This window comes from Etheostoma cragini, chromosome 5 (genome assembly GCF_013103735.1).
Source record: "Etheostoma cragini isolate CJK2018 chromosome 5, CSU_Ecrag_1.0, whole genome shotgun sequence".
Lineage (NCBI taxonomy): Eukaryota > Metazoa > Chordata > Actinopteri > Perciformes > Percidae > Etheostoma > Etheostoma cragini.
The window spans coordinates 18,142,182-18,165,227 of NC_048411.1; the positions used below are offsets into that span (position 1 = coordinate 18,142,182).

The 23,046-nt window shown below is 41.9% G+C and overlaps 1 protein-coding gene across 26 annotated transcripts in view; it reads right to left on the reverse strand.

Moving 5' to 3' along the window:
- Positions 1-23,046, reverse strand: part of rimbp2 (RIMS binding protein 2) — a 91,435-nt gene that overhangs the window by 4,456 nt on the left and 63,933 nt on the right. For 6 of the 26 annotated variants that reach the window (XR_004656551.1, XM_034871018.1, XM_034871008.1 and 3 more), the window contains 20 exons: positions 22,588-22,638; positions 22,025-22,045; positions 19,548-19,752; positions 18,275-18,423; positions 17,481-17,560; positions 16,345-16,454; positions 15,393-16,265; positions 12,079-12,251; positions 10,973-11,638; positions 10,227-10,376; positions 9,445-9,606; positions 7,190-7,969; positions 5,931-6,039; positions 5,285-5,410; positions 3,718-3,899; positions 2,852-3,020; positions 2,609-2,671; positions 2,199-2,302; positions 1,765-1,791; positions 1,210-1,281 (listed from right to left, as the gene is read on the reverse strand). Coding sequence is in view for 25 of the 26 variants with exons in the window: in XM_034871018.1 (XP_034726909.1) it covers positions 1,210-1,281; positions 1,765-1,791; positions 2,199-2,302; positions 2,609-2,671; positions 2,852-3,020; positions 3,718-3,899; positions 5,285-5,410; positions 5,931-6,039; positions 7,190-7,969; positions 9,445-9,606; positions 10,227-10,376; positions 10,973-11,638; positions 12,079-12,251; positions 15,393-16,265; positions 16,345-16,454; positions 17,481-17,560; positions 18,275-18,423; positions 19,548-19,752; positions 22,025-22,045; positions 22,588-22,638 (4,272 nt within the window). In the remaining variant the exon portion in view is untranslated. Of the gene's footprint in view, positions 1-1,209; positions 1,282-1,764; positions 1,792-2,198; positions 2,303-2,608; positions 2,672-2,851; positions 3,021-3,717; positions 3,955-5,284; positions 5,411-5,930; positions 6,040-7,189; positions 7,970-9,444; positions 9,607-10,226; positions 10,377-10,972; positions 11,639-12,078; positions 12,252-15,392; positions 16,266-16,344; positions 16,455-17,480; positions 17,561-18,274; positions 18,424-19,547; positions 19,753-21,474; positions 21,749-22,024; positions 22,046-22,587; positions 22,639-23,046 lie in introns of those variants that run through there. The other 20 variants (XM_034871020.1, XM_034871015.1, XM_034871009.1 and 17 more) reach the window with 19 other exon arrangements.

A 23,046-nucleotide genomic window follows, 5' to 3' on the forward strand; every position in this document is an offset into this window, starting at 1 on the left:
AACTACAACCATCCCAGAACTCTGCCGCCAGGCATAGAGGGCATATTAACCCAGTTATAGCTAACCTGAACCGGCTCCCAGTGTCTTTAAGGATTGATTCTAAGGTTCTTGTACTTGTTTATGAGGCTTTTAATGGTTTGAGACCAGCCTACATTGCTTATTCTTTTCATTTTATTATCCTTCACGGCTTCTTATATCTTCTGCTGCCATCTTTATCACACAAATAAAGAAATCGGCAGCTCAGCCTTTTAACCCTTGGTCAAAACTGTAGCACTCTCTACCTGAGAGATGCAAGACTCTACACTCTCACACTGTCGTAAATCACTTTGAGCTACACTCTCTGTATGAAAGGAGCTTAATTATTAAAAATAAAACGTTATATTTATACGTTACATATTATAATTGTTTATGGGCAAAAATAAGCTGGAGCTGAGCTGCCGCTAACATTTGCTTGTTTCTCTGATAACTTATCCAGATGTCCAATGACCAAAATGCATCATCCTGGTTAAAAAAACTACCTGATCTAAGAAGTGTGTTATAAAAATGTGGCTTAAAGCTTGATAAAAAGTCAATTGATGATAGGTTCTGGCAGAGAGAGTTTATGAACGCACAAAGGGGATATGAAGCCATCAATAGACTTGATCAAAACTACAGGTCTGGGTGGTGGTATGGGTGTGGGTGGGGATGGCGCAGACACATGTGTTTGGTGTGGGAGACCTGGGTTTAATTCCCACTGCAATACATCTACCAATGTGTCCCTGAGCAAGACACTTAACCCCTAGTTGCTCCAGAGGCATGTGACCTCTGACATATATAGCAATTGTAAGTCACTTTTGGATAAAAGTGTCAGCTAAATGACATGTAATGGAATTCGGCGTTTTAACAGTGTTGGAAATATATTGGGATAATGGTCAGTACACAACAAAATATATGAAAATATATATAAAGTTTAAATGTACAGTACACAGGCGTGGATGTATTTGTCTCTTTATCAATGAACCATATTCTCTCTGAAGAATTAGCTCATCCTTTGGACTGAAGATTTCACAGGGAGAATGTTATTTGCATAAACTACAGTTTTGCCAGTGCAGAAAATGAATTATTTTACTGGCGGGGTGAGTGAGCACAGATGTGTTTTATGTAAAAATGTAGTTCACAGTAAATAAAGGGAAAAAAACAGACATGGAACTAGAAATGTTTGGCACTTACATAGTAAAAGCCATCTTCATCTATTTCACCAAAAACTGTGATGACGTCACCGGCACAGAAAGTCAGTTCAGCCTGCCAAAGAAGAGAGATGAGATACATTTGGTGTGGTCTACTTTTTCTTGTTGTTTACAGCAGTATATGTGTGCACAAGGCTTTCTAAAACATCAAATGTACTGGGGTTTGATGAGTTTGAAATGCTGTGCTTCCTTCTCCAAATCAATGTGATGCATCTTTAACACGAGTGTCAATTCAGTCTCGGCGGACGGACTGTTGCGACTGCAAATGCATCAAATGTTGGAAGTTTGAAGACAGGATTGCAACACGCTAAGCACATCTGTCCTACGGGATTCGCATGTACAGTATGTAGGAGACAGGTCGACACAAAAGACCAAACCAAGGAGGGGAGATGCTGGCTCAGGCAATGCATGATGGGCTATATTCATGACCGCCGGGGACAGTCATCTGAAGCCCACCTCCTCGTTTGCACTCTAACAAACGGGGGAGGAAACACACACACAGAGCAGACAGTACCGTACCCTCCTCGCCCTCACTCACCTCCTCATTCAGTCTGTTGCCCTCATACTGTGTCGGTGGCAGTGTCAATAGAAAGTTGAGAGTAAGTGAACGGGTGGGGGGTGGGGGTGGGGCAAAGAAAACAGCACGGGAAAGTAATTCAATCCTCTAGCTTACACAAGGCTGACTGTAACTCCCCATTCTACCCTCAACTGTGTACATATTGCCCTGAAGCGCACTTAAAGGAATAGTTTGACATCATCTTGCCACGAGTTAGATAGTAAATAATCCTATTTCCCAAAATGTCAAATTATTCCTTTAAAATCCAAATTGATTAAACAAAACATCAAAAGTCCTCATTTTTTGTGCGTGTGCATCTCAACAAATTTTGTGCTTTTCTGCATTTTTTAACATGATGGTGATGACAGAGAATGGTCAAGACACAGAGAGTAGCTGGAGCCACAGGAGGACAGTACCTCTACATCAACGTTAGGGGAGCTCTCTCGGGGGTCATAGTCGTACAGAGCCACCATCCTCCGTGTAGACATTGGGTGCTGGCGGCCACTCCGCCTGTTCCTCTCTGCGAATAAGAAAACGAACAATAGACAAAAATAAGAAGACTCACTGGGAATATTTTAAAAACTTTACGGAAAGATGTGATGACCAGTGACGACACATGATGGCCGGGCAAACCGGACAAGTCCAACAAACTTTGCAATCTGATCATCTGGCTTGCAAGGTAAACACCTCCAATGTTCATAGCTTAGTGAGAGCAAATGAAGTGGACATGAGCTAACTGCAGTTCACAGATGAATAACAATGGTGAGGAGTGGGGGGGAAAAAAGCAGTAAAGATGAAGCAGAAGAGCATCTCACTGGACACAGACCTCTCTTGGACTTTCTGGACCTGCGATTTATTGAGCGGCCATCTTTGAAACGGTCACAGTTCACTTTACAGGAAAGCAGAAAAAACATAATTAAGTGGGAAGAGCATAGAAAAGGAGAAATGTGTCAGTAAAAGCATTAGTAAAGCATTGAGCTGGTCAGATATATACAGATGGTATGTATCGGCGCAACGTTAGAAAAAGAAAAAGAAGGTGATTTGGTCCTGAAGGAAAATGATGTCTCACCTAACTTCTCCACAGGAGTGTTGAGTGGTAGGAAGCCCTGTTTGAGGAGCTGGTCCATCATGGCGTCATCCTCTGTTTGGATCTCAGAGACCATGTTACAGGGGATCAGACCCACGCGCTCTCGGACCTCCGCCCTGTAGAAGCCATCTGTGTCTTTATTCCCAAAGACCTGAAGCAACGACAAAGAGTCGATGCAGTCAAAAACAAAGGACAGATGTTTTAAAACCTGCAACTAGGACAGGCAAAGATGACTACCTTTGGCATGTAATTCTAAGGCCATTAGCTAAGATGGCATTTAAATTAGAGATGTTTCGATTCCAATACCAGTATCGGAAAAGCCTCCGATCCTGCCGAAAATGCTACTATCGCTATTGGAAAGTACTGTAGTATATGCAATGATCGAATACCAAGTAATAATACCAATATAGCCGTGAAGAAAATCTACTTAAAGTAGTTTATTTATGTTTTTTTCCGTTACGACTCACTTTCAAACTGGATAATAAGAGAAAGTTCTGTGACATTCATTGTTTGTGTTTGTTAATGTTTACAAAGATTTTAGTCTGATTCACACCAAAACAACACAATCCCATTCATACAGGCATAGTAGTATACAGCTGTTAATACATAATAAAATATATGACACACTGGTATCGGATTGGTCCTCAGTATCAGCCCATACGCAACTTCAGGTACCATGAAGCAAAAAATGGTATAGAACCACCTCTAATTTAAACATAGGGGATTTGAAGAAGTAAAAGACAGATACGAAATCAAGCATAATTTTTCTGGTTTATTTTTTTTATTGCTATGTTATGATATGCCATGAAACATAAATCTGTAAATCTGTCTAAGAATCAAGTCAACACCTTAATGATCTGGCCCTCCTTGAATGGCAGCTCCTCGTCAGCAGCGTCGGGGTTGGGAGACATGGACATGGGGTCATAGTCGAACAGAGCCACGAACACACGGGTCATCTCCTCCGGCTCAGACTCCTCGTAGTACTCCGGGGAGCGCCGTCCCCGCCCGTGCCTGCGACCGCCATAGCCTTCTGAAACATAGAGGAGGCCTCTGCTGCTACTACCAGCCTTATACAGCCACGCTGGCTGTAGAGGCAATGAGAGCAGAAGATGTCTCTTTGTTAGAGCTGACAGGGGAGAGGGCGATGACATGCATGTGTGAAAAAAGAGCCAGAGGTCGAGAATGCGATAATTACGCTTTTTGTTGGAATTTTTTGTTTTCACTTAGGAAACGATACTCTTGTAGTGTTCACGCACTAAAAGCAAAAGGATTCTTTAGAAAAGAAAAAAGAAAAAATAGGCTTGTTGCAATTGTAGCATGTCAGGGTTCTTTGTTCACACATCTCTGCTTGCTGGCGTGTCTTTAAACATCATAGCACAGTGATAGCGCAGTACAACACAGCACAGACAGGAAGCACATGTCAAGCAGTTGTTTTGGGGTGCAAGGGGAAACTGAATGACACCAGGAGGACACAAGTAACACTGCTAGCATTGTTCATTGCTGTTTCACTGCCTTATCTCACAGAGGCTGACTTTCAGCCATACATGCTTTCCCGGGATCAGACATGAGCAGGAGAACATTCCTACATCAAATGCAGATGTGCGGTCATGCTTTAAGGCCACATCTGGAAACAATGTGAGGCAATAAAAGGGGCAAAGGAGGAACGTTCCCAAGGGAGACAGCACATTAAATGCCCCAGCAGTTCCTGGCAACGCCGATATCAGTGAGGGGGAAGGGATGAACCTGATATCAGTTCCCCATGCTTCTCATGGATCACCGTATTACATGTTTCAATGGCTGATTGTAAGTCTGAATGATGGCTCAGGGATATACTGCAACCAATACTAACTAAGAAAGTGAAATGTGACTTGTTTTTGAAAGATGTAAAATGTGCTTCAATCGTGTAAAACTCGTCTGACTTTGATGGCAGCAGCAAACCGCAACCGAGTGATACCATCAAGGCAGTCTTTCCTTCTCACTGTGTTGTAAACGGCTCATGCAAAATGAAAGCAAATGCATTACTTGCTCATGAAGGTGGGAGGAGAAGGAAACGAGGAGGTGGCGAAGAAGCTAAAGAAGAGGAGGGCGGGCTAAGTTGCGGTCAGATGGCGGGAGGGTAGCCTGGATATGGAGGGTGAATGGGAAGAGTAGGGGTGAGTTTGGGTTTCTTGGGATTGAAGGTGTAGGAGTACATACAGGGAAGGGATTTTCATTCTCCAAAAAATGGGAAAAGTGGCCAGTCTTGTCTTCCCCCGTCAGCTTTATTCAGCTAAACTAAGCTAAATTAAACAAAGCAGTTAACTGTCCAGCACAGAACAAAGACCACCATATATCACTGCATGTGTTCAAGAAAGACTCATGGCCTTTTTCTGGCCTTGTCAAGGGTGAATTGTCATTGTCAGCTGCACCACATACCATATTGATCCTCTGAGGACATAGATAGCCATATCCTGCGCCGAGCTACACTGCCATAGTAAACATCCTCCTTGACGGGTGAGAGGTTCCCCTCACTCCCCTCACTGTTACTGTCCATGGTGATCTCTACAGAAGATACCAATCACAACGTTACGGTCAGAGATCCCCCGCACACACACTCTGCTCTACCCCATGGCCCATTCACGCATGCTGAGACAGTAGGATGATGAGGTTGCCCTGAGGTGGGGTGGGGGGCAGGGGGGTGTACAAGGCAACAGGTTTCACTCTGGAGTCACTGGGTGTAAAACAGCAATGCTTGCACTGTTGCATGGAGGTCAAATTGGGTGGACATGTAAACATGTCAGCCCACAGTAAACACAGGCATAGGGAGTGTATCTGGGATAACTTTCCTGCAAAACTGCATGTGAACAGTTGGAAAATCCAGCTTGCGAGGATGGATAGCTACGGGGTGTGCATCCCCCCCCCAACCCCAAGAATAAGGGCCTACATGGTTGTTTAAGCTCTATGGGAGAGATGTACAGCTCGGCTCACATGGAAAAGGGAAACACATGGTATAAATAGCACAAACATCAGTGGCCCTGCAGGTGGGGGATGACGCATCTCCTCGTGAGGTGACCTCACTAACCAATGGATGGGATGGGCCGTTGCTGAGGGGGGTTGCCACTGTGAACCGGCCTCCTCCCTGAGTGCTCCAGGCGATCAGCGCTTCCATGTGATGCTGAGTTCCCAATGATCTTTAGAGTAAAAAACAAAAGGCGAGCTGTTAGAACAAGAAATCACCTGCGTTGTGAAGATAACTAAACATTAAAAAAAGAACCCCACAATCCTGTTAAAACAACATAAAAACCATAAGAGCAAATGGTGTGATTTCCATTTGTCCTTAAGGAGGCAAAATGATAGCAAAAACAAAATCTATAAAAACAATAAGGAAACCCAACAAACCATCAAAACAAGTAAATCAAATCAACCCCCAACAAAACAACATGGACTGGGGATATAGAAAGATCAGATGTTTAGCTAAAGACCATTTGTTTGGTATGTTTTGTTCTGTGCATGTCAGCTCCTTGATGAGAAAAGAACGCAAATGGCAGCACAAAAGACAGAAATGATGAGAAAATAGAGAGAAAGAGTGGATGAAAATGCAACGAGTAACAGTGGAGGGTGAGTGTGATTGAGGAATGGATAAAGATGTAGTTAGATGAGCAAAGCCATTACAGCTTCAGCCTGGGGCTTTGTATTACAATAATCAAAACATTTGACTTTGAAAATGATGATGAACAAGATCATTTTTTTTGCTGAAAAAAGTGAAAGAGACAACAAGAGACAATGCGCATGGGTTGGAGGCTAAATGAATAACCGCAGGCTGCAGAAGTCATGATCTAGCCTTATTTTATGTGTGAAGCAATGAGAGATGGGAGATGATGAAATAAAGCTCCAAGCACAAGGTGGAGCGATACGGCTGCAGCTCAAGAGGGCGAGACATGGAGAGCAACAAATGAAACGGGCAGCCGGCATACAAAAGGCAGAGGAAGAAAAGACGGGAGCAGCACGTCCCCATGCACTGCACACAAGACTCTCCTTTAAGTGGAACCTTTCCTCTCAAAGACATGAGAAGTCAAAACTTGGCTAAATGGCCTTTAGGTAATTGAAAGCTTTACTCTAAAATCCACCTGACATTCTGAGTACAAGCAAAGTAACTCACACAAAATAAAACATCAAATCAGACCAACCATGAACCACGTGATAACTTGTCATAAAATGAAAAACAAAATGCCAAATGAAAGAAAGAAAGGGGTATACATAAAGAAAAACAGACAACATTAAGAATACAGAATGGCTGCAGCTTGCTGATGGAAAGTACAGCAGAAAGTCTGAATCACACACCAGCGGCTGGTCCCGGTTGAGCCTGGACAAAGACTGGACCCTAGCCTCCCTGTGGGGGCTGTAATAGACCCTGTCCAGCTCGTTGAGCCTGCCCTCGCTCAGGGCCCCTTCCCTGGGGTAGTTTCGCTGACCAGCCTCCCGACCAGGCCCAAAGTGCTCCCTGTTCCTAAAGTCACCTGTGTGTACCGACTTGGTTGCAGTCCCTGGGATTTCAGAGAACTCCTCCTCTATACTGCACTGGCGGGTCAGAGTTCTTTTACGGCCCATAGCCAGCGCCCGCCTTTCTACCGGGCCTTCACAGTGAATGACCTGCACGGGCCCCCGCATGGGGCTTCCGTGAGTATAGTACCCTCGATAACCCCGACCTAGAGAGCCTTCTTCCTCACTGCCACAGTCTAAACCACTGTCGGGACTCTTGGTGCTCTGGCGGTTGGGTCGTACCAAGCTGCGGTCGTCTGCGTTGTAGCAGTAGCGGCTATCAGTGAAGCGAGGGGAGGAGCGCTGACGCTGCAGGTAGCGGGAGCTCTTGCCAGGGGTGTGATGGTTGTGCATGTGGGTGTCCTGGGGGTACATTCTCCGCTGAGTGTGCGGCGTTCCCGGCCGGCCGCCCTCTTCGAAACACAGGCGCTGGCCCATGCTGTCCACGCAGTCCGAATCTTCCTCGGCCACCTCGGGGATGCTGTGGAGACGCTTGCTGCGGAGCGACTTCTGCTTCACCACCTCCCTTTGGAGGTCCCAGCAGTCTCTTTCCTCGGCTAAGTCCTGACGCTTGTAATATGCCTTTAATTATAACCAGGAGGCAAAGTTCCACAATTTCACAGTTCAGTTAGTCAGTTCAATTCAAAAGGTTCAGTTTAGATTTTTTTTGTGAGGAGGGTTGAAACGTTTTTCGGAGGTTTTAGAACAGGCAGGAAACAACACAGTTTGTGAATAGAACAAATGGGGGGGAAAGACAAAATAAAGACAGAATTAGTTATTTGTGGCAATGTAGTAAGACATGCAGTCTCATTCCGTGAGGAGAAAAATGGCATGCTCTGAACAGGAATCTCAAACTGAGCGAGGTTAAATGTAGAAAAAATGAATTTCACTTGTGAGAAATGAGAAATATCCCCCCAAAAAAGTGAGTGGCAGGCGTAGTTAGTGCCACAGGTGAGGTTAGAATGAAAACATCAATGGGGATGAAATGGAAAAGAATAAAAATACAACATGAAGCTGAGTAAATGGAGGAATCAGCTTGCACATACTGTATAAGGACACTTCTGTGGCAACAATATCAACTTTAGTGAAACGTATGTTCAGAAGTAAATTTGACAATTCGTCTTCAACTTAACGGTATCTGTATAAAATTATTAGATCATAACTGCAAATGTTTTAAAATAATAATGTTTTTACATAAATATGATAAAGGCGGAGGAGTGGTGTTTGATGTGCAACAGTGATTTACAAATAGATGACAATGACATAAAGGAGATGCAACATTTGTGTATTAAAGAGTTAATACACGAATGACTAACCCTCATGAACAACCCTCATAGTAACTCTACTAATACAAAGGACCAGTCAGCAACTAATGTTTTCCCCTCACTCTCATAATGTGATGTTTTTTTTTGCTTTTTTTCACCCACACATTCCCACACATCCCCACTGACAGACCAAATGAAGACAGGATCATGTTCCGACAATGTTAAGATTTACACCCACATTAGGAATATTAAATCTTAGGACATGGCAGACGTAAACAAACGTGAATATTTCCATTTAAGTACTCACTTAAATGAGATTCCCATATGCATTTGATGATCCTTTGATACAGTACAGTATGTTAAAATTTGCACATCAATATCCCATTCGACTTTAACACTTGTAACACTCCTTTGGTGTGGTATAAAGAGCATCAAAATGCAATGCAAACCATAACAAAACATTGCGCTTTTTGTTTACAGCCTTGGCCCTTTTAGCAAGCAGTACACTAATGTATACACAGCCATTCCCATGAGATCAGCCTTGACTGACTACAGTAGTACTGGGGAGGGGGGGTTGGAGCAGGCTGGGGTGGGAAAAGGATGACTCAGCTAACACAAGGCAGGGGAGCTCAGCCAGGCAAAGCCACAACGGGCCTGGTTATTGAGCCTGGGAGAGAGAACAGGTACCGGTACAGGTGGCAAGACCCTCCCTCCCTCCATAAACCACTTGTCTTCCCAACCGTCCTCTGTCCTCCCCTGGCCACTACAGACTGTAAGGTGTGCAGTATGTACCTTAAGAGTGTTGTGAGAGTTGATACTGCGCCTACGACCCTCTTCCAGTTGCATCTCAGAGTAAAGATCTTCCTCGTCCTCTTCCATTATGTCGGACAGGTCCGAACCCCGGCTACTCTCCGTGTGGTACTCCTCACTGTGGCTGTAGTGGGGATGATGGTGCTAAGGGAAAACAAAGACAGAGAACGATGAAAGGGAGCATATTGGGTAGAGATTAACATGTTTTAAATTCTTATCTTTATATATTGGTGACATCTAGTGTGCTGGATTATGTGACAATACTTACCATTACCAAACAGACAAAAGAAAGGTGTCTACACTCTACAGAGACTCAGAATACCACAGCACTCCCTGATTAGCACCAAATGATGGCACTTAAAGACTCTGACAACTCAATGCAAGTGCAGAAGCAGCTCTAAACTCCAGATTGGCTGGCCAACATGCAGAATGCCAGTATGCAATGTTCACAAAGTTGTGTGTGTTGGTGAAAACTCTTGTATAGCTACAATTATGCAAATGTGTTGCCAAAGTAAAATTTCAGTTTACAACTGGCTTCGTTAACTTTTCCTCCTTTTCTTATTTGAAAAGAAATGATGTATACAAGATTCTAAAAAATATAATTTTGATGCCATAAAGATGCTGACATAATTACAAGGTGCTTCATTTTGATATGATGGGATGTGATTTCATTCAACTTGATTTTGCCTACATATAGGTACAGATTCCACACTCTTCCCAGAAACAAGTGATATACATTCACTAATAGTCTGTAAAGTACCTACCTGTCTGCCCAACTCTGAGCCTCTGAGGAATTCATCCACCGAGGCTCCTCTTCTCCTCGCATGAGGAGAGTCGTAGCCATCCTCCTCCTCGTCAGAGTTGAGTGGATGCGAGGCGTTACCTCGCTCACTAAAGATGTTCCTTTTCTCAAACTGATAAGAGAAATGTTAGACATTTAGATTGTACAGGAGACATGGCCAAAGGAGAGGGATAAGTAGATCAAAAGTTGCAACCAACTCCTCAACACTGCCTAACTTGCAAATAAATTTAAAAATACATTTTTGCAGATAAATTTAACAATTTGGTATTGGCCTTTTTCCTGATGAAGTCCTAGTACAGAAACGTTCACATTAAATGAATCTTTGCAAGTTAGACAGTGTGTGGGAGTTTGCTTCCAACTTTAGACATTTAGATAGAAAAAAGAACGTAAAAAAGAAGCCAAAATGTTGCTCTGGTCTAAAATCATCTGACCAAAGGACTACAGCTGAAAATTAGCCGGCTGACTAACACTGGCACATTTACAGAACTGTTAATTAATGAGTGTTGTCCTTTATAAAATAAAGAATAAGACTACTTGTTGTGTTAATGGTTTTTAAAACAGGCTGATTTTCAGAAACAAGTGAAATTATTTTATCATCCGGACAGTTATTCCCCTTCACATAAACGCAAATCGGATTTCCATGCTCTAAGCATAACTGTTTACATAAATTCTATTGTAATAGAAATTGAGACAATTACATCCACAAACCTGATTTCCCTCGGCAAACACTCTCTGGGCAGCTTCCCTGGCCATGGCCTTGGCGATGGTGTTGGGGATGGGGACTCCCTGAGGCTGTGGCAGAATCCTCTGAGGAGAGGGAGATCGCCGTGGGTGGAAGTGCGGCGGCTCCAGGTTGGGTCCACGCATGGGAGGCAGCGGAGATGGGGATCGCTCCCAGGGCTGGGCTGTCCGCAATCCCACCTCGTGCTCTTTGGTTTCGGGCTCTCTGGCACTTACTAACGGTTTGGACTTGGGCATGGGGTGGCACTGGAAATGAGGCTGGGAATGAGAAGGGGGTTGGCAGAGGGGCTGCGAGTGCGGCTGTGCGTGGGGCAGCGTGTGGGGCTGGGTTCGAGGCAGAGGCTGCACCTGGGGCTGAGGATGATTCAGGGGATACGTTGACGGATAAGGAGGCTGGGTTTGTGAGTGTACCGGATGGGACTGCGGGAGCACCATAGTGTGGGAAGGTGCAATGGTTCGGTGGGAGAGGCGTGGAGAGCCCAAGAGATTGTGCGGGATGATGGCCACGGGCGAGTCCTGGGACTCTCCTTGTGTTGATAACGTCCTTACAATGAGTTCCCTGGCCTCCAGACACTGGATCCTGTTTAACTCCACAGTCGTATAGTCTGCTGTGGGGTATAATACCTCTGCTATCTGTATTCACAAAGGAACCAGAGAGTCTTTACCAAAGGGCAATTCAGAATAACAGCATACAAAAGAATTTACTCTGTAACCCAACCATCGTACAAACTGCATGTATTTCCAGCTCTTGCATCTCTTTCCATTGTTGGCTGATATTTAAATCTATCCAGCATTTTGATTTTGGTTTGAAATTAAACTGGACATTACTGTGGTTGATACAAAACACACACACACACACACACACAGACACACACACACACACCAGCTCCTTGTGGAAAAGGGATGTGGGACAGATGCAGCACCATGGAGCCTGCTCGGGGCTGGTTATCAGCATTATATAATTTCTCCAGGAGATGGCAATAAAGCCCTTCACATAAAAGTCACAGTTGAGGAAGGCAAATGCTGCCTTTTTCTAAGAACTGTATTATAACACTTGTTCTGACATTTGGTACCTTTTGTCCCTTTGTGCACACGGCATAGCCAATCACACTGGCACCGTTGGAGGTTCCTGAAGAAGTCAGAGGTGGCGGCTTCCATCTGACCTGCAGGACCCCCGGCGTCTGACCACACTGGACCTGCACCTCCTGGGGCGGAAGAGGGGGCCCTAAGGAGCACAACACACACACTGGATAAGGAGAGAAAAAAAAGATGACCTCGGTACTATAGACTTCTCACAGTTCTATTCAATGACCATTTCACAGCGGTGTGAAATAAAATTATTCTCATTGTAGGTGAACGGTATTATATGTCTCAGATCTAAAGTACTGTACCAAGAATTGTATTCAAAACGTAATGTATATTAAATTCCAAATTCTACAAGCATTTTCAGTTTCACTGAAATGAAGAGCTGGTGTGTGCTGTACACTGAGCCAGTGATAGGTGAATGAAGCATTTATATTCAAAACACTGAAATTTGTAGGATGATTTCGTTATATTTATGGTCATTTCTGTTCAGGGTCATGGTGTATATTCCGAGTTTCATTCATAGATGTTGAGGCACAGGTTGAAAAAGCCAAGTTTGCCAAAATGCGGCCATCAATGTATGCATAGCAATATCCTGTTGCCAGATTCTTATTGACATTAGTCTATGAAGCATAAAAAAACACAGTTTGCTATTTCCACCATCTGTCAGTGCTGCCTGCATTCTAAACAACATACCCATCTGTGCAGTGCTGCTGCTCCCCTGTAGTCATACAGTGAGCACGAGAGAGCAGACGCAGTCAGCAGTATCTCAGAGCTGCAATGTGCAGCTGTTTGTGTGTCCGAGAATCTACATCAACACAACCTTAATCACATTTCTGTGCTGACTGTTGGCAGACCACACACACAGTCTCGGAACAGCGGCAGTGGTTGTTTGGAGATTTCAATTTCTTCTTGTCATTTTTAAACTACGCCTGTCATAAACAAAAAGCTCCTCTGAGAACCGAAACAAGTGTGTACATGAATATTTCATTGGACCCACTTTCATTAATACTGGACACAAACAGCAGGTCACTGATATCCAGGCAGGGAAATGGAGCCTGCTCCGTGTGACAAATATAATAAATTTTGTATCGCTAACAAGTAACAAAGTCGCTTGCTTGAAGAGCACATGCCGAGTGTGAAAGCCTAACAGTCCCGCCAGACACTGTCCTCCCTATTGACAACAGTTGTCAGCCACAGACACTATTTCAGATGCCTCTAATTAACATGTTCAATAGATTGATCATTTAATGAACTCTGAGCATGCCAACAGAAAATGTCACATCAAACTTCAGCCTCACTCTCTCCCTGTCCTTCCCTCTCTTTCTCCCTCATTACCTCTGTGTCCTCCCTTTATTCACGCCCTTTCAGCCTTTTTTCTATTCATTACTTGACTTTATACTCTCTCTTTTATGTCCCGTTTGCCTCTTATGTTCTCAATGACTTCCATTATCCCAGTACCGTAACAACAAGGTTTTCACTCTCCTTTCCAAGTTGAATAAAGGTTAAATAATAACATTCCCTGTATTTAAAACACTCATATAAAAAGTGTCTGAACCATGGCTGACTACACCATATCAATAGATTTACACACAGACAAACAAAACATGTGTCATAAATGTAGATGGCTGTGGAGACAATCACTTATATTATATTCTCACATTAAAAGTCAGGCTCTGAGACCCAAGTTAAGTTCTGGCAACAGCAAAACATCACCTGTGTCTCATGGGAGAAGAAATCCCAGAGATCTACGCTCACTATTTACACTAATTTGACTTCGAGAGACAATGTTTGCAGTGTTAAAGCTCCATTCAGCAAATGCTTCTATAATGTTTTCTCATTGCGCTTTTCTTTTTTTTTCCTACCATGCCTGTGTCTTATCGCAGCAGTACACACACAAATCCTTAAGGGCAATCTAAAAGTGGCTGGGGAAAAATGAAAATGGCTAAGATGTTTGTCAGGTTTGTAAATGTTTATAAATGGGCTTGAAGCGTGTGGCAGAGTAAATAAATAGATTGCTATTTTGGATGTAAATTATCAGATGGCTTTCATTGTGAAATATCAGATGACTTTGAAAATACAATATTAGACTACAAGAACGGGGGAGGGCAGGATAGCAATGTTACCTCTTTTCCATGAATACACCTTTAACACAAAACTTACAAACTGACTGCATTTGCAAATAAACTAACAAAACTAAAACTTTTGTTCAGTCCGAGCACTCTCATCAACATTGTTTCCAGCCACAATCTGCATCTTTCTCTCAATGAAAAAGCTCTGATAAACCCACTGTACACTACCTTCCAAGCACTATTGTGCATAAACATAAAGGGGATTTTGCAGCAAAAGAGCAAGATGTTTTTCTTAGTTATTAAAGAGATAAAAGATAAAGATAAAATTCTCTCGCACCACGCAGTTCAAAGTATGTATTACAGCTGCCGTGGCCTTCATGCTTCAAACAGCTGGTCTTTTGCTCTTTTCAATATCCTTTTTTTTTTCTTGGTGAAGGAGAAGACTCCTGTTCCTGAAAATTTGGAAGCGACGATACCCATTGGAGGATTAGCAACACCCGTGAGTTCATCATGTGACAGAGAAGACGTGAAAGGCGGATCAGTTTATCCTATATGTCCCTTATCGGCTAACATATTTCAAGATGGCGCACGAATATGGAGCATCTACCCCTGTTCATGCAAACAGAAATGTTAAATTTCAAGCCAATAGGAATACTTGGAATTGATGGTGGTGGTAAATAGTCATGAAAAAGGACAAATTTGTGAACAGGCAACTCTGATTTTGATAATGAACAACTAAACATATGCTATACTTCAGGACGGCACTGCTTCGAGCTAAATGCCAACATCAATTGCAAAAATGCTGATGTTTAAGCAGGTTAAATAATAATCATGTTCACAATGGTTAAAAGTCAAGGGATCACAAGACCACAAACTATTAGAATTCTGAGGGGGCTATGAATATCTGGACCAAATATCGAGGCAATCCCTCCATCAGTTGTTCATATGATTCACAACCATAAATCTTTGTCAAGAAAGAAAATAAAAACAAGAAAAAGTCAGGGGACTTCTAAAGTCATAAGGATACATTTTCTGGTATCTGTACCAATTTCCAACTGGACCAAAGCAGAGGACCGAGCAACCCCTCAAGAGAGCTAGAGACATGTTAGCATGGATACAAATATCCCAGTAGGTTTAGACTTGAACTATACAACAATACACTGCAGAGAAAGAAGTCCCTGCATTACTGAACAGGTTAAAGTGCTAACGTGAGTAGTGTTTTGGAGGCTGACCTGTAGGCTGAGTGCAGAACTCCACAGAGATTTCCCTCTTGTCCCTTTGACCCATCGGAAGCTGCCAAGGCACCTGATGCGGCTGCGCCACAACCTTCACCTTGTAAACTGTCATGGACTTCAGGTTGAAGAACTTGTACTTATAGCCCCCCGCCTTGACCATGTCGTACTCTGCACCATTGAGGAAGATGGTGTGACTGTAGTTGCTGTTGCTGGGCATCCAAGAGAGCTCAGCAGAGACCTGCGTGATGCTGTCCACCCGCAGGTAGTAAGGTGCCACCACCACATCCTTTCCCACGAGCAGAGTGCACCGGAGCTCGTCCGACGGGCCCCGGTCGGTAATGCTCTGCACTGAGATACGGTAGGTGTTGGTGGCCAGATTGAGCTTTTCAAGAAGAGACTTTGTCCTGCCCCCGTAGGGGACACTCATGTGCACCTCCTTATCCACCAAGACATTGTAGCCACTGATGGAGCCCCAGCCCGGTGGGACCACAGGAGGATCCCAGCCAATAATCACACTCTTGGCCAGTTGTTTAATCAGGTTGATGCGGCGGGGGTAAGGCACAATGTCTTCACCAACCTCGTCAGTGCTGACATCCAAGGTTCCTGTCCCATTGCTGGAGGAGCCCAGGAGGTCCATGCCCAAGCTGCTGGTGCTTAGACAGTCTAGTTTACTGTCCGATAGCAGGCTGCTTATGCTCGTTCCCATTCCTGTGCCGAATTTCAGTCTCTGAGGCTCCAGGCTACTGTGGTTGAGGTAGCCAGGTTCTTTAGCCACTGTGTCCCTGTGTTTGGCAGAGGGTGTCTCCGCATCTTGGACAAATTCCACAAAATTGGATGGGACGAGTCCCCGCTGTCCATCTAGCAGCTCTCCTGAGAAAACAAAATAGTATATAGTTGGTATTGTGGAGATTTACAAATAAAAGATTAATGCTATCAAGGCAGGTCAGACCTTCATAAAAGCCATCCTCATCCATCGTCCCGTAAACGTAGAGGTACTTCCCTGCCACCAGGGGGAGCTCTGCCTCAGGATGCTCATTAGGGCCATCGTAAGGATTGTAACTACAGCGGGAAAATATGAACGAAAAATTCAACTTCCAGAAGTGTTATATTTTACACATATTTCTTTTTACAATTACTCAACATCAGGGTTCTTTATGTCAACTGCTACAATTCCCTAACAAGTAAAGTATGTCACGGTAATCTGCTGAATTTTGCTTTGAAAACATAAAGTTTGTTTCTATTTTTTATCTAATTTATTCAATTTGGTTGTTTTTGTCCTTACAAATATGAGAGAGCTGTGTGGGTTGCTCTGAGGTTTCCAATTATTTTCATGTGCTGACAGGTAATTTTCCTTACAGATAGAAACAGTGAATCATCTTTAAGTTAGAGAAATCAAATGATCTTAGCAAGATGTGTCCATGACTTGACCACAATGAGCAGCCAGTTCAGTTGACTGTAATTTAATTACATTTTTATTGTATACTCTTTATTGATCCCCAATGGGGAAATTACCATTTACTGTTGTTATTACACACTCCACAAAGGCCTGAAATACACAAACGCACACTAATAGAGAGATTAGGGGAGTGACCTGCAGTGCCTTTCTCAAGAGCACCTAGGCAGTGCCCAGGAGGGGAACTTGCATCTCTCCAGCTACCAGTCCACCTCTGTACTTTGGTCCGTACAGGGACTTGAACCCGCGACCCTCTAGTTCTTCCAACCCAACTCCCTACAGGTTGAGCTACTGCCACCCCTAAATAGGTATGTAAAGCATGTGGCCACCTTCTCTTATTTATCACACTCTGTTAGGACATTAACATGTTCGGGGGGTTTGCGTTCCGTTGGCACAAAGCTTCTGTTAATACTTACCCAAAAAATGCACCGAAACCACTCAAAACATTTTGATAGTTGTTAAAACTTTTAAGAACTTGTTGGAAACAGTAAAGAGTCTCATCCTTCACGGACCTGATCACAAAATCTAGGAGGAGGTTTTATTTGTTGTCTGTGTTCAGTGTTTCAGATGAAACAAGATACACTGTGAAGTAGTAGTAGGTGAATAAGCAGTTGTGTGTTGTGTGTACATACCTGTACCGAGCAAGACACAGACGAACCTTTCCCGTAAACCTTAGTTTAGACCTGGTAGTTGAGCTGAGCTCTTTGTCCATCTAGAAAACATGTTAAAAAAAACTCACAACATCAAATTCTCTTTCTGTGTTTTCACCTTTCAACTCATATTCAGAAAACCAGAGTGAGTGAAGTGTTCAAGCTAAGTATGTCAAAATGATTTGGCAACAAAGCAAGTTTAGTACAAAAATGCCAATATGTTTAGAGATACTGAGGAATGCTGGATCTGTAAATTGCGGTGTGCTCTGGAATTCACAGACAGTCTTACAAAAAAGTAAACAAAAAGCACATCATATTTCTTTTGTTTACATTTTTCACCTCCTGTGCACAAAAAAAATGTTTTGATCAATCCAACATAGTGGGCCTGCATGGATTTGCTCTTGTTCAGCCCGAAACCATTACTTAGATTTAAATGAAGCAGCTATTCCCCCCAAAATTGTTACAAAATGCTGTCTATACTAAATGGTAACAAAGGCACAAGAGAGGTAACATATCTAACACTGAGTTCACTTAATGCTGTATAGGACTCTGCAATATCCTTTTACCTGAAGTTCACTAATAACAGGATTTCATTTAGGTAAACAGGACTAAAGCTAATCTAAGTTGTTGGGGATTCTTCTCTCTTGCAGCCCACATTGTGATTTTGGATGTTAAAGTTTCTTAGACACATTTCTATAGATATCATGCAAAGTAAAAATGGAGAAATGTGTATTAAGGAAACGCCATATGGGCCACAAACAGACACTATCAAATACCTCCGAGTGGGAAGCCCGTGCTGGGCTGCTGACTCGGCCACGAGTGAGGAATGTTGGCTTGACAGAGAGGAGCTCAGGCTTGTCTCCACTGATCTGGAGTGGTCGAATGAACTCAGATATCAAAGATCTGCTTGTTGGAGCCTCATTGCCTGTGGAACAAACAGACCTTCTCTCATCAGATCTTCACATCACAAGGTAACAGAACTTATATCAAACGTGTGATCAAAAGATAGAGAGATACAGAAAAAATAAACAGCAACATTTTAACATTGTGTAACAATAATTGGCATTATGTAAACACAAGTGTATTGTTCTAAAATGTAATGAAAAAAACAAAAACAATACAAATACCAATAATAGTACCCATACTTAATAACTAGCTGATTATGGTTGCCCCTTTTAAGTCAGTTAGTCAACTAATTGTTAATTTTAGGTTTAGTCATCAGAACTATCTTTTAATTCTTCATGCTAAATGACTTAATTCCATTTAACGTTTAAGCACATCTCAGGTAAACAGAAGATTAAGTTGAGGACAGCCCTACAGCTGATTTTAAATTGTTTACATATGTTATATTATCTACTAACTCTCTTTTGAAGGTACTACAATTTAAATACATGTTATTTGATCAGGTGTCACTTAGGTTGATATCTCACAGTACTGTACTCTTTTGTAAAATTTGTAAAGATATTTAATGAATTGTACTTGATAGCAAGAGCTGAAGGATATTACTCTAAGTAGTGAAGCATTTGGGAATTAACAAAAACATGTCAGAAACAAACAGAGAACAGGTTTTGCCAGCTAGAGGCTATTTCTCATTGTGATTGATTGTTTCATAAACAGTTTGTGTTTGTTGCGAATTAAATCAGAAGCTTCTCTGACTTCTAATTTCAGCTGCAATTCTTTCCATTATGAAGGAACTGACTCCTTTTTCAATATGTTCAGTTTGCAGTTGCTGCCAGCAGCTCTCGCATGACAGACATAATGCATGTGTTCAATTGCACATCGCTTTAGTAAGAGTGGGCTACATCAAGCAAAATGAATATGGTTTTATTATTTTCTGTAAATATAGGTAAATATCCCATAAAATCAATATCATTATATATATTTAATTAATACATTTATAATGTATAAACTTTAGTCACAATTAAGATGCCCCTTGGAAATATTATAATGAATCAATATTTCTATTTATTTTGCTAAAAATAGTTACGATATATGAGCAGTGAGACATATCTGTGTTAAAAAAAACAAGAGATAAGGATAAGATCCTACCTTTTCCTATGGGGGCAGCCAGTCCATTAAGGAGCTGTGAGAGGGATTTGTTGGGCGACCCAGGAGATTCACATAGAGTTAGGGGTTCAGTGCTGAGGATATCAAACTTCCCAGCCTGGAGCCGGAACTTCTCCAGCTCTTTTGAAAGGAGGTTGAACTGCTCACTCTGAGACCGACATTTTTCCTCCAGCTCGCGGACCTTGGCCTGATGGTGGTGAGGGAGGAGAGTCATCAAGAGAAGAGTTAGAGACAGAGAAAGAGAGAGAGACAGATAGAAGGACAGACAGACAGGGGCAAGTAGAGAAATGATGGGAAACAAAGGAAAACAACAAAAGACAAAATAAGGAAACCACAGGATGCAGGACGGAAAATTCTGCACACAGAAATACTACACACACAGTACGGTAGGTACGTATATGATGCTATACGTCTACTGTCTACACACTACTAGAACATGGAATAAGATTTACTTTAGGACTTATAACATGTGGATTGGCCATTGCAGAGAAAAAAAAACATGTTGCAATGACTTGAAGACAGTATAAAAATCGCATGCACAACTACAATTACTGCTAATAATACTGAAAATAAAAAACTTGCGTCTAGGCACTGTGCATACCCAAACTGCAGAGTGGCATAGAGGAGGAAGCTGATAATATTCAAAATTTTTCTTATTGTCGAGTAATTCCTTGAAAAGACCAAAACCAACAATAATTTAGTCCTACTAAGAAATATTGTCTGTGTAGCCAAAGCCTGGTACTGTATATCTTATTCCTCTGTGCCGTAGAGCTCTATTGTTGTCCTAAAGCTATTAAAATCACACCAATGAGCCACATTGTTGCACTGGGTAACATGTTCCTCCATTATGTTGAACATGGGCATTGTGGTTTAAGTCAATCCCACATACTGTACAGCATCCGGCTGCTGTAAATACTCAGCTAAGCAATAAATCCATTATTTACTTCTGTGTGGGGAATGTTTCCTAAAGACTAAAGTGCCAAGCTGGGGAATTTGTTGTTTTTGTTTGTTTTTACGGTAATGTGCATTTGTGACAATACAGAATATCTGTTTGGAAAGATGTACGTTGGGGATTAATGGACTTGGGGGAAGTTAGAACATACTGTTGGTAGTGGTGGTTTCATAGGATTTAGCAAAAAAATAAATGTATAAAATAACACCAGCTGTAAGCAGAAAACCTATTGCACAAACTAACACTGGTAAACTGAACATAATTGTTTGGGCAGGTATAATAGAAATTCCAGGTGCTAGAGCACTATTTCTCAACTCACTTCTCAACCTGAAACTGCAACAATCTGAACCGCAGATGCTCAGGAGGACACTAAAGCTACCATGGAATTTTTGTTTAGCACTGCCCAACACACAGCAACGCCCCCTGCTAATACACTATGATATTCTGTCCATTTCATGCACACAGATTCTTGCTAGATATAACATGCTGTTAGCACACAGACACAAAAGGAATTCCTGCATTTGTAAAACTAGAACAAGTAAATTAAAAGGTATTAGTTTTAATAGTATCATACAGTTCTCAGCTGTATGAAAAGTACAGTTTGCCAAAAAACATGCTGAGTAACATGCAATGCTACAACGAAAACAGGATCACATGTACCACTATTTGGCAATGTGATCCTTTGATAAAAATACAGTCTTATAAACTCAAAAAGGTCTAATATCTACTGTATGCATCAATAATATAGACAAAATGAGTAATATTATGTGGATGAAAAACTGAAAAGCTAAAATATCTGCAATGCATTAAGACTACCAGACATTGTATTGCAATTTATTTAACCAATAAAATAGATTTTCTGCATTCATTTATTGTAGTCTGATCTTTTTATTTGTCAACATCTATAACACACACTTTTTAACACGTGTTTGGTCTTATGAAGTTAAATTTGCACACCTCAATGTGTTGATGGGCTTTGATTATGTGGGATTGAGGTCGGTCACTGAGGCCCCAGGCATTCCTCTTTAATTGAAGTCGATCCATATTCTGAATCTTTTCATCAATTGTTAAGCAAGTGTCGCTGAATTTTTCTTTATGATCAAGTCAGAAAGACCTCCAGTTTATGCTGTCAGTCATGTTCCAGACTTTCAAAAAGCTCTCTTTGATGGGAAATGTGAAACAGAGCTGAGTGGGTAGTAAAGCCCAAGAAAAGAAGCAGCCCTGAATATTTCTGAAAACCAAAGAGCAAAGAGCAGATCAGATCAGATTAGTTCTGGGCTGATGTATGCTTTATGTTACCGTTTACCTTTTGAGTACCACTTGTATATTTATTGTGTTTATCAGTAATACAAAACTTAGATAGTGATGAGTAATTTTGTTTGTAATGTGCTGTTACCACCATACCTCCTGGGCCAAAGTAAACATAGGGGGTACTGTATACCCTTATTGACTATACTGGGAAATGTTAAAACTGTCAAGTAAATAAATAAAAACAATTCTGAAATACCTGCATGCTGTCCAAGTGGTTCTGTATAAGCATAAACAAACACCCATTCAGTAAAAAGAGATGTAGGAAAGAAATAAAGCACAATTACACATGGGATCACTCATACGCATCTTAAAAGCACAACTCCTCTGAACTTATGATCTGCTTTGACACCCGCCCATACGCATCACCTTATTACAATGCTAATAGTAAGAGATAATGTATTTTTTAATGGATTTTATAATTAAAAGTCTGTGACATTTAGTTCTTTACAATGTAGTCCCCTTTCTGGAAAAAAGGCTATTTACACAACTCTGATGTTAAGTTTAAAAACGTACCTCACAAGTTAATATATCAGTCAAATATTGTTAAAAGAAATCTTTATATTTAGCCCTAAATTGATACATAAAACTAAAAAGTCAAAAAGCATTCAAATGTAGGTGGTGCGGTCACAAAGAGCAGGAAATGGCTCTAGGTATACACAGGTCTGCCCCAGGGCTGACTACACCCTTATCCTGCAGCAGCAGCAACCACATAAGCACACACAGTCAACCCCCCCCCCCCCCAAGAGTCCAGACGCTCACCTCTAACAGATGGACTGCGCCTTCATGTTCCTTTTTTGCCTCAACCTGAGCCTGGGAAATACAGGGTGCAGCGTTTCAGTTCACTTTCATTTATATTGCAGTTAAGTTTAAGTATTAAGCGCCAATGAAATGCTTTTACAAACAAAATTTAAAGACCTCTTCATTCACTGGTGCTCAGGGTGAAAATGTTTGAAAAGAAAGCCACCAGCTCTAAGTGAGACCACGACGACCATGTAGGATGAAAGTTATCTGTGGGTTTTTTTGCACCATTTTCACCTTTTATATTTTATGGGTTTTTTAATACTTGTTTAATTGTCAAAATAGTAAATTACGCAACATGAAACAGCATGTGCCCACAAGACAGTTAATATACTAGATTTGTCAGTTTACTACACTTACCTGTGAAGACCACTCTCCTGTGAGCATATAAACCCGAGATCTCAAACTAGGTCACATCTA